Source organism: Peromyscus maniculatus, chromosome 5 (assembly GCF_049852395.1).
Source record: "Peromyscus maniculatus bairdii isolate BWxNUB_F1_BW_parent chromosome 5, HU_Pman_BW_mat_3.1, whole genome shotgun sequence".
Lineage (NCBI taxonomy): Eukaryota > Metazoa > Chordata > Mammalia > Rodentia > Cricetidae > Peromyscus > Peromyscus maniculatus.
In genome coordinates, this window is record NC_134856.1 from 72,691,115 (window position 1) to 72,703,248 (window position 12,134).

At 44.8% G+C, this 12,134-nt stretch overlaps 1 protein-coding gene across 5 annotated transcripts in view; it reads right to left on the reverse strand.

The window, feature by feature from the left end:
- Positions 1-1,930: 1,930 nt before the first annotated feature.
- Positions 1,931-12,134, reverse strand: part of Armc3 (armadillo repeat containing 3) — a 91,008-nt gene continuing 80,804 nt past the window's right edge. For all 5 annotated transcript variants that reach the window (XM_042278040.2, XM_015997436.3, XM_042278043.2 and 2 more), the window contains 3 exons: positions 10,998-11,195; positions 8,271-8,433; positions 1,931-2,245 (listed from right to left, as the gene is read on the reverse strand). In XM_042278040.2, the coding sequence (XP_042133974.2) occupies positions 2,036-2,245; positions 8,271-8,433; positions 10,998-11,195 (571 nt within the window). In that variant the 3' untranslated portion in view covers positions 1,931-2,035. The remainder of the gene's footprint in view (positions 2,246-8,270; positions 8,434-10,997; positions 11,196-12,134) is intronic.

Consider the following 12,134-nt stretch of genomic DNA (forward strand, 5'->3'; position numbering starts at 1 on the left):
ACCACTCAAGCCTAGAACCAGGGCAATGCGTTGGTCCACCCCAGCATCCACCTCATCTGTGAATTGTTGGAGCACATGAAGGGAATGAACCTGCAGGTCCAGAACAGCAGCATCTCTATGACACAGGACAGCAGGATGTCCAGGAGGAGCCCCAGTGAGAGCTTATGATTGGTGGCAAGGCAGAAGCCAGAGGCCTCCAGCCACACCGATGATTCATGGCAATGAACACTTGCAAGTGTGAAGGCAATACAGACTCCATCTTAGGGTAGGGCCACCATCTCAGACCACCTGCTGTACTCAGTTCCAGGAAGGACCTCAGGAATGTGCCATGACAACTTGAACAGATACAGGGCAGTATATTCCTGTAGACATTCTGTCTGTGGTTTATGGCCCTTGAAGCTATCTAGATAATCCTGCTGAGCAGTCCAGATAATCCTGTTCAGTGGGTTGTGGTTTCCCGTCAAAAGTACAATCCAATAGTTTCAGATATGGCTTTGCACCGAAAGTCTAGACCAATAGTTGCAAAAAAAATCACCTTGCCCCATATCCCTTCTACCCAATTCCAAACGTGTAATTCTCAGCTTGTGGTTTTTCCCTATAAAATCTCTCTACACCTGGGCTCGTGGCCACCTGCAACATTTCCTTCCATCTGCCCTGTGGTGGCCCAGGTTGAACCTGACAATAAAAGAACCCTTATGTGCTTGCATCGGAAACAGGTTCCTTGGTGGTCTCTGGGGGTTTTGCGAAATGGGTACAATACAAGTAAAGATGAATGGACTAAAGGCTAAACTGTGTAGTTCAACAGCCACACTACAGTTTTCAAGACAAGAGTTTTTTTTCCTTTTTGTGTTTTTTTTTTCTTTTGCTTGGTTTTTGATTTTCCTTTTAAATTTGCTTTTGTTTTGGAGGGGAGATTTCAGGGGCAGAAGGCAAATTTGAGGGGACAAGGAGAGGGGTGGGATTGGAATGCATGATGTGAAATCCACAAAGAATCAATAGAAGTCAAATAATAAAAAACAGCCGGGCGGTGGTGGCGCACGCCTTTAATGCCAGCACTCGGGAGGCAGAGGCAGGCGGATCTCTGTGAGTTCGAGGCCAGCCTGGTCTCCAAAGCGAGTTCCAGGAAAGGTGCAAAGCTACACAGAGAAACCCTGTCTCGAAAAACAAAAAAACAAAACAAAACAAAAAAAAAAACCAAACATGAACAATGAAGTTAGAAATTATTTGTGGTTTTTCCCTATAAAATCTCTCTGATTTTATAGGGAAATAAATATATAAAATGGACTGAGAAGCACCCCCCCTCTCCAAACCCTGACCTCTCAGAAAATCTCCAACAAAGAAAAGGAGCCAAAAGCCCAGTTCTGCATTCTTGGAGGCTACAGCAGCTTTAGTTTTTGACCATACTCGGACACAAACCCAGCTTGTGGAGGACACATCATCACCCCCTAGCCTACAGGGTATATATGCTTCCTGCGTTAGTTCCGCCACGTGACTTCTTCAGCCCCATCTGTGGAGTTGCTTTGCTCAAATATACCTGTTCTTTTGCTTTTCTAGTTCGGCTTGATCTGGCTTACCGTTTCAGGAGAAACCCATTGTCTAGTTACTGAAAACCTCTTAGGAAGCACTTTGAAATACTAGTCTCAAATCTTAAAGACAGACACGGTGACTGAGTTAATTTAAACCAAGTATCATCTGACTCATCTGGATACCAAGAGGGACGGTGACAAGCCCACTCCATTACAGGAAGCTGCTGTGCGATGCCTTCATTGACGATTCCTAAACTCTGAGAGCTGAACGGTTTCACCCACAATAACCTTGTGTGAGGATGGGGGAGCATGTGAGGGAGGCCCTGACCGATGCCTGAACTCCACAGCCTGGAATCCAGAACACCACCGCACAGTCGCACCCACAGTTTATTTCGACACACAAACCATTTCCAATTCCTTTATTTGAAGTGATCAAATCAGCGAGTGCCCTTCTTAGAAAGCACGTGGAGACAGTTTCCGGTTGGAGCGCTTCTGCGCTCCTTTGGTGACTAGAGAAAGCGGTAGAGGTCTGCCTCTTTGCTGCGGAGCTTCAGCAGGGCCCCCGGGTGGAACATGAGGTCCACGATGAACTCTTCGGGTGGGGGCAGGCTCCCAGTGACGCCCTTCCGACCCTCGTTCAGCAGCTTCACTTCGTTCCATGCTCGGCTGTACTCACCGCGCACCAGGCAGCAGCCCACACCGATTTTATCAGCCAGTGCCTGAGGGAGGAACAAGACACCTGGGGCTCAGGGCCATAGGCAAGCAGGTGGCAAGAGCTCCTTAGTGGGAGACGGAACTTTGGAGAGAGTTAAACACAGGCATGCAAAGAAAATGTTGGACTCGAAGGTGGAAAATGGAGACCAGTGCAGCCGAGCGTTGGCTGTCCCTGATGGCATGTCATCTGTAGACTCAGTGTGTGTCAGTGTCCTGGGAAAGGACACTCTTCAGGCAGTTAATGGAGTAGATGGATAGATGAGGTGGTTGGAGGGAAGCTATCCCAGGGATCCAGCCCGTGGACCCACCAGTCTGTCCACATCCGAGGCTGCTCTTTGGCTCTAATAGGCGGAGAGACTGAAGGAAGTCCCATTTCCAGCCAGTCTGCCGTGCGATGTGGAAGGCACCACGGTGCAGGAGATCCCCCAACTGCAACCAGCTCTCTGGCTTTCTGCAACCACCTCACTGCAGGAATCTCTCTGGAGCACTCTGATTCCCCCGGATTTGGAGGGTTTTCCCCCCTCTTAAGTATCTTTAAAATAATTAAAAAAACTTTTCAGCTGTACTATAATGAAAAGAAGAGCTTGGTTAGGCTGCCTTGGTTTGCATTTCAGTTTAACCCAGATTCTTACCAACTAGTGACTCTAAGCGAAGGGATTGGCAAACCCAGGCTTCCATGTCTTCCTTTGTGAGCTGGGGAGAATCATGGTAGCTTCATGGTTGTGTGATGAATTAGTGGGTGCCAAGCCCCAAGAGTAAGTACTCAGCAAAGGCTAAATAGCACCAGGGGAACAGAACTGTGTTTTCATAGCGGGCATATTAATATTTTAATTAAATATGCAATGACTGCACCAGACTGCATAGTTCGGAAAAGACCCATATGATGAAACTTGGTGGTCATTTCCAGGACTCTTAGGTTCTGATGTTGATATTGTTTGTCCTGTAGCTGGAGATGGCCTAGAAAACAGTGACCACAGAACTAACGACATCAAAATCTATCACCCTTGCAGTCCCAAGGAGACCCCCAACTACAACTAGCTCTCTGGCTTTCTGTAACCACCTCACTGCAGGAATCTCTCTGGGGTACCCTGATTCCCCCTGATTTGGAGGTTTCTTTTTTTTCCCCTTTTAAAATATCTTTAAAATAATTTAAAACTTTTCAGCTGTACTATAATGAATGAATAGACTCCCTTGTATCATCCAGTGGGATGCAAAGACCATGTGTGTGTGTGATGTTTTCCAAGGTAACATTTAGTGGTATGTCTCTTATTTCCTGTCAAAGCGCTTTAAATCACTACAATAGATTACCATCCCCCATTTTACAGAGTGAAGCTGAGGTCAAGTGTTTCGGAATATTTGTTTACACTGATGTGTCACTGTGATCTGTTTAATGAAGAGATGAATGGCCAATAGTTAGGTAGGAGAGACAGGTGGGATTTTTGGAGAGAGAGGGAGATGAAGAGGAGGAGGAATCTAGGCACACGGATTAAGAGATGCAGAGGGAGCTGGACATACAGAATGAAAGAATGCCATGTGGCAAAATGTAGATTAATAGAAGCAGGTTAAGTTATAAGAGATAGTGGGACAAGCCTAAGCATAAGACAAACTTTCATACTTAATAATACGTCTCCGTGTCGTTATTTGTGGGCTGTCGGTCAGGATGAAAAAGTACCATCGCAGTCCAGTACTTTCCCAAGGTCACTGCAGGTAGTGACCTAAAGGAAGAATCGAGTGTCTGCCTCCTATGTGCAGTGACCTTGGGAGCTGGTGAGAGAGTGAACACAACCTTGTGAGCTGGTGAGTGAGTGAACACAACCTTGTTAGCTGGTGAGTGAGTGAACACAGCCTTGTGAGCTGGTGAGTGAGTGAACACAACCTTGTGAGCTGGTGAGTGAGTGAACACAACCTTGTGAGCTGGTGAGAGAGTGAACACAACCTTGTGAGCTGGTGAGTGAGTGAACACAACCTTGTGAGCTGGTGAGTGAGTGAACACAACCTTGTTAGCTGGTGAGAGAGTGAACACAACCTTGGGAGTTGGTGAACTGAGTGCACACATCCTTGTGAGCTGGTGAGTGAGTGCACAAGCTTGTGTCTGAACATCTGTTTTCCCTGTAATGAGGAACACACAAAGGTCTCCAGCTCTCAGAAGGAAGGGGAGCAGAGGGGGCTTAGCTGCTGGAGAGATCAGGAGAATGTCCGTGACGAGCTGGAACAGGACGGACACACACCTGCTCCTAAATGCAGACACCCGTGTCATGCTCTGCAGCCTGTGCGTCAGAGTAGACAGGCCTGACAACCAGTCCAGGCTGGCTGGCAAGGCAGCAGTGAGAGACAGACAGGAGAGGAGGGAAATGAGCGAGTCGGTGGTCAGTGTATCCAGCAGGCCCAAGGGCAGAGAGAGTAAGGCCAATCAAGAGCCATCAGTCTGGGAGAAAACAGGATGAAGAACACGTGTGGAGAGGGTAAAAGATTCATGAATACCATGCTCAGGATGTCAGGGGTGGAAAGTTGAGGAATTAATTGCATGACCCAGGTAACATATGAAGGCAATCAATTCAGGTTGGCATAAAGAGTTAGGGACCGAATATTTGAGTGCCCCCCCCAATCTGTATGTTGAAGCCCTAAGTTCTAATGTTTTTGGAGGTGAATCTTTGGGGAGGTGACTAGGCTTAGAGGCTCATAGGGTCAGACCTCCCTCCCCAGGAATTACTGCCCTTACAAAAACAGGAACTGGCCGGGCAGTGGTGGCGCACGCCTTTAATCCCAGCACTCGGGAGGCAGAGCCAGGCGGATCTCTGTGAGTTCGAGGCCAGCCTGGGCTACCAAGTGAGTCCCAGGAAAGGCGCAAAGCTACACAGAGAAACCCTGTCTCGAAAAACCAAAAAAAAAAAAAAAAAAAAAAACAGGAACTGCTGGGTGTGATGGCGAACGCTTTCAATCCCAGCACTCAGGAGGCAGAGGCAGGCAGATCTCTGTGAGTTCGAAGCCACCCTGGTCTACAGAATGAGTTCTAAAATAGACAGGGCTATGAAGAGAGACTCTGTCTCAAACAAACAGGCAAACAGGAAGAGATACAATCTCCTGCCTTGTGGTGTTTTGTTATAGCAACTAAGCTAACACAGTGCCCATAAGGTTCTCACATGGAGCTAATTGGAAAGTGATCTGATAGAAAGATCCGGAATTGAGAGATCTAAGGTATGAATGCAGGAATCTGTGACTATTAGCCATTTGGGCACTATTTAGGGGCAAGTGAAGATCCTACCCTTGGAAATTCATGAAGAAAAAACAGAAGAGACTTGGATGATGTGTTGGACAGTTTCATTCTACAATCATCTGAGAAGAGGGAGCCCCCATTGAGAAAATACTTCCATAAGACTAGCTGTAGGCAAGTCTGGAGAGCACTTTCTTAATTAGTGATTGATGGGGGAGGGTCCAGCCCATTGTGGGTGGGGCCACCCCTGGGCTGGTGGTCCTGGGTTCTATAAGAAAGCAAGTTGAGCAAGCCATGAGGAACAAGCCAGTAAGCAGCACTTCTCCATGACCTCTGCATCAACTTCTGCCTCCAGGTTCTTGCCCTGTTTGAGTTCCTGTCCTGACTTCCTTCAGTCATGGACCACAATCAAGTGTAAGTCAAATAAACCCTTTCCTCCCCAATTTTCTTTGGTCATAGTGTTTCATCAGAGCAATAGTAACCCCTAACTAAGACAATGGCTAACAGTATTTGTCTTCTTGTGACACACCTTGGGTACATCTCTGAGGGCATTTCCAGACAGGTTAATTGAGGAGGGAAGACTTATTGTGAGGTGCCATGTAGAAACGTGTGAAGATAAACCCCAAGCTACAGTGGTGTCTCAGTTGGGTTTTACTGCTGTGAAGAGACACCATGACCACAACAACTCTTCTAAGGACACAACTAACTGGGTCTGGCTTACAGCTCAGAGGTTGAGTTCATTATTATCACGGCAGGAAGGATGGTGGCATTCAGACAGACACGGTGCTGGAGAGGTAGCTAAGAGTTCTACATCCGGATCCTCAGGCAGCAGGAAGAGATTGAGACATTGGGCCTGGCTTGAGCATCTGAGACCTCAAAGCCTGCCCCCAGTGGCACACTTCCTCTAACAAAGCCACACCTACTCCAACAAGACCACACCTCCTAATAGAGCCACTCCCCTTGGGCCTATGGAGGACATTTTCATTCAAACCAACACAAGTAGAGGCCCCAAGATGTTGGAAATGCTAAGACCATGAGCCATCGGCCAAGGAAAGATGCAGCTACAGAACACAGCTTGTCCAAGAGAGTGGTCAGTCATGTGCTGCAAGAGACAGAGCTGGAGGGGCGGGGCTTCAGAAGCCCAGTTGGTTCTATTACAAGCCCTGGATGCTGAACGTGGTGGTGTAGGAATTGCCGTGTTCCCTGTTAAGGTTTTTGTTTTTGTTTTTGTTTTTCAAGACAAATTTCTCTGTATAGTCCTACCTGTTAGTCTGTAGATCAGACTGGCCTTGAATGCAGAGATTTGCCTGCCTCTGCCTCCCAAGTGCTAAGAGCCACAATACCCAGCTCTCTGTTGAGTTTTGGTCATACTTTGACCCAGTCTTTTCTTACTATGTTCCTGTTCCTACCTCTTGGAATGGCAATGATTATTCTGTGACGTTATATGGTAGAATTATGTAATTTGAAAAATGTTTTTATGGGCATTGTAGTTAAGAGGTTGCTTTGACTCTTAGGAGAGACTTTGGACTTTTGAACAATAATAGGACTGTTAAGATTTGGGGGACTCTTACATATAACTAAGTACAGTTTGCGTCATGAGATGCCCATGAGTCTTTCAGAATGAGATATGGAATATTTTCACTTAAAATGTTGAGTTTGGTTGTTAAACTGGTAATGAAGTCATTGTTGACTTCATTGGCTTTAGAATCACCTAGTAGACATGCCTCAGGGTATTTTGTAATGAAATTTCGAAGAGTTTTAACTGAAGAAGGACAAGGGCTTGGGGTCCCAGACAGCATAAAGGGGAGAAAAAGAACAAACATAGCTTCACATCAGCATTTCTCTCTCTCCCTGACCCTGGGTGCAGTGTTACCAGCTGCTGCTGCCATACCTCCCATGCCCCGGTGGACTGAACTCTCAAATCCTTCTTCCCTTAAATTGCTTCCTGCCAGGTAGTTGGTCACAGAAAGGAGAAAAGTATCTAATAGAGAACTCTGTATTTGGGAGATGGACGGAACTTAATCATTTGGTCTCTATGTTCTGGGAGCATTTTCTCAGTTCCTACCCAACGGATCAAGACCACACTCTCTTAAGCCTCACACTTCCCTAGTGCTCAGTCTCGGTGAAGGGGGCTGTCTTCTTTGCTTGCCCTTCCCAGGACATGGGGTCAGTCTGCTCTTCCCAGGCATTCTCCCCTACCATGCTCAGGCAACTACCAAGTCCTTTTGGTTGTTACAACCAAAGTCTTCTCAGCTTCATTCTCTTCCACACAGAGTAACGTGTCCATGGTATGAGTCACTTGTACTCACTGTCCAGACATCTTTTAATAGGTCATCCTGTCTCTAGTTTGTGTCTGTTCTAATTCATCTCCCCCTCTACAGCCTGAATGGTCTTTCAAAATCACATTCTTCCTCCCTGACAATTTTTAGTGGTTACTCACATTTTAGGATGAAGGGCAGACTTATCTGATGCTTTACATCAGGCCTTCAACTTTATACCCACTCTCTTTCTCTCTTCCTCTTGCTATCTAGATGATATCCTCTGCATTCCCTAAAAGGACCACTGATTCACATGTCAGTGTTATTCTATGTGTAAATGTCCATATCATTTAGAAAGTTGTTTTTTTAACTTAATGAAAATTTGATATTATTTATCCATGTATATGTACATATATAAAAATCACAAATATTTAAAACTAAATAAGTATAAATGCAAAGATTAATATTGTCCAGTTAAATGTTAGCAACTGACTCAGTCTGATGAGATAAAGACAAAACTTTTTAATCTAATGGAAAATGAGACAAAAACACTTTAAATACCTTGAAAAGCAAAGCTCGATGATAAAAGATTCCTTTCTTGATATACCCAATTGGAACGACATTGGATTTCAGTTGAAATTTCAGCTCACTTATGTGAAGTTCCCAGCTGAAATCAGATAGCTTCTCTTTTGGAATCCTACCGCCCATTTTATCTGCCACATACCTGTGCCCATTACATTGAGATGAAAAACAGTTTTAGTCACTTAGTTTAGATGGTTTATGTACGATTATGTATACAATTAGACATGTAAAAACTACATTTCCTCTGTTTTTTTGTTTGCTTTACTTTAAAAAATGTACTTTTGGGGAAAATCATCATCTGAGACAATCACAAATACATTTATAAACTAAAATCGTGCTGATTTAATCCAGTGCAAAAAAGAAAATGAAGGCTAAGATCCCAAAGGGTATAACACAAGCCAAGTGATTACCACACTAATTATAAATGTAACTTTAAAACTTTATCTTATTCTTGAACAGCGCTAAGTGTTTTAGTCTGGATGTAAAGGCATTTAATATCTGGTGGGCTTTCTTCTTCCAAGGCATTTCAGCTCAAAAGCAAGAGGAACCTAGTCAAGTTTTCCACTAGACTCATGGACATTTTCAAGTGGGGTCATGGGGGTGGGGAGGAATACCTATTCTCTTGTGATAAGATCTCAGCATGTGGCCCAGGCTGGCCTTGCCCCTGAGGCTTCTCCTGCCTCTGCCTCCTGAAGACTGGGCTTATAAGCAGTATAAATTTCATAATTTTTTTCATTTAAAATTTATCTTTTCAATGACGAAAGATATGGTATTATATAATACTGGTATCAAAGGAGAGAGGAAGAAGAGAAAGAAGAAAAACATATGGGAGTAGCAGATGGGTTGGAGATGAGAAAATGTATGGAGGGGGTAAGAGAGGGTGGGAGGTGAGGATATGTATGGAGGGTAGCAGATGGGTGGGAGGTGAGGATATGTATGGAGGGTGGGAGATGAGGAAATGTATGGAGGGTAGCTGATGGGTGGGAGGTGAGGAAATGTATGAAGGGTAGCAGATGGGTGGGAGGTGAGGAAATGTATGGAGGGTAGCAGATGGGTGGGAGGTGAAGAAATTGGGGTACTTTGTTTTTGAGGTTCCCCCCCAAATAGTAGGATCTCGTAGGATAATGTCAATAAACACATCTCCAAAAATTCTCTGTAACTAAGAACACATTCAGGGGAAAACGGAAAAATTGAAAATTTAAAGGAAAGATTGGCCTTTGGCTGTACTATGAGGAATACTGTCTAACAAAACTCAAAACACAGCAAAACAAACCAGAGCAACAAAACCAAAACAAAGGAAAACCCCAAAGCTAAACAAAACCTAAGCAAGCAATGAGTCAGGGAGGTGGAGCCGAGCTGTCAATCCACCCGTCACGTGACAGCCTGTCATGTGGTGGAACAGCCCTCTGCCACGACTTGTCATCACCCATTCATGTTTGAAAATAAGGTGATTCAAGGCCGGGCGGTGGTGGCGCACACCTTTAATCCCAGCACTCGGGAGGCAGAGGCAGGTGGATCTCTGTGAGTTCGAGGCCAGCCTGGTCTCCAAAGCGAGTTCCAGGAAAGGCGCAAAGCTACACAGAGAAACCCTGTCTCGAAAAACCAAAAAAATAAATAAATAAATAAATAAATAAATAAATAAATAAATAAATAAATAAATAAATAAATAAATAAATAAATAAATAAATAAATAAATAAAAATAAAAAAGAAAGAAAGAAAAAGAAAATAAGGTGATCGAGAAACGAGGAGGAGAGCCTCAGCTAGGAACACGGTGCTGGGAGGCATCGGACCAATGTTCACAGGACTCGAATCAGAGCTCTGCGAGACTCATCACGTCTCAAGGACACGGAAATCCTTCGATAGCCACACGCCCTCATTCTCCCCCCGGCCGTGGCTGACGGAAGTCGGTGATCTGGCAGCTGTGAGGTTTACAGTTGTCACTTCCAGGTTCGAGGACTGCTACTTGACTCCCACCTGGAGTGGACAGGGCTCCCACAGAGACTGCAGCTGTTGCTGGAGCCAGAAGGCGCCCTGCTGGGTTGTGTCAATCATGGAAGCCCATCCCCCATTTCTAGTCTTTCCTGCTCCCTCACAGTCCTGCCCCTGGCCTTGGCCTCTTTAGCACGAAGGAGGAGGACAACTTCCCTTCCCGAGGCTTACACCGAGTTCTCTAGTCTGCCCTGCAGCAAGCTCCCAGAATGCCCACAGCCCACTCGAGAGAAATAGCAAGCAAACTGGCAGACACCCATCAGAAAAGCAGATGCTTATTTGGGCTTTAAAAAGAGCAATGAGCGAGTTTATAGAGAATCCACAATAGGATGCCTTTAAAGGCTGAATATCCCCTACACCTAAGGAATGATTTAATTTTTAACGCAAATTCATTCACAACTTCTCTATGATCGTATCAAAGATGCTTTTTAACAGCTTAGCTAGAAGAAAACACAGACTGTTTGTCTCTAAGCAACTTCGGCTCTCATTCCTCACAGAAATGCAGCTTCACAGACATGAAGAGCACCTTTAATTCATTGTGCTTCTGCTGCGGAGTCAGAGCTCAGGCGCCGTGGACCACTGCGGTTTATTTTGTTGGTTTTATTCTAAATTAACTTTAAAAAAAGCAAACCACTGAAGCTTTTTTAAACTGACTCAGAAATAAGTATACACAGAGAGAGAAGAAGGGAGAGGGAGATGGGGAGGGAGCGACTCACTTGGCCAGGGCCTCAATCTGGTCCTTAATATTGACGATGGGCAGTATGGACTTGGTCACCTCGAACACATACACGCAGAACTCGGGGTCAAGAGGTGGGTACCATTCTTTGTCCGGGCTGCTTTCTGTCATTTTGGGCATTGCCATGACCTCTTCTTCCTCTTTCACTTTTTCTTCTTCTTTCTTCCCCTTCCCTTTCCTTTGGGAGTAAACAATAATAAAATCCCACATCCAGTCAACCAAATGACCAAATACTAACTATGCTCTGAATTAATCTGAAAAGCATAGAGGGGTAAGGAGAGGGAAATGAATTAGAACAAAATGCAACGACACATATCTAAGAAAATGCCATGGCAAAGCTCATTATTTTGTATGCTATATTAAAAGTTAATTAAAAATTAAAAAAACTGGGGACAATTCAAATGCCCTTCAATAAGAGATGGGTATATAGTTGTAAACCTTTACAATGAAATACTGATCGAGAATGGAAGAGAATAAACTACCAGTGTACAAAATAATTCGGAACCATCTCAAAAGCATTATGCTGGGTGGAAAGCATCAGTATCAGATGTAACATCCCAATGATCTCATAAAAGTCATCCTTGACTGGTCCTGGCAGTACACACCTTTATTGCCAGAACTCAGGAGGCAGAGAGAGGCAGATCGCTGTGGGTTCAAGGCCAGACTGGTCTACATAAGTGAGTTCCAGGCCAACCAGAGCTACATCGTGAGACCTTGAAAAGACAAAGACCACAGAAAAACACCACCACCAAGTCTAGTCAACCACAAAGACTGAACTGCAGTATCAGGGACTCGATGGAGAAGGCCAGGGTTGAGATTCTGGATGTTTGAACTATCTTTTAGTCTGACTGTGGTGACGGTTATGAAAGTTCCCTCTCTCAAATTCCATAGGGTTTTTTGCCTTTAAGCAAAAGGCAATTTTGTAGCATGTTAATTAAAAGCTTTAATTTTGCTGGGCACAGTACTCCGCTTACATCTGCATGAGAGTTATTATTCGCTTTTACACCAATTATTCCTAGCATGGTAGATGGAAAAGCTTGCTCTTCGTGCACTTTCAGTGGCTAACACTAGGCACCGTGTGGTGATATTTTATGTACCCTAATAAACTTGCCTGAGG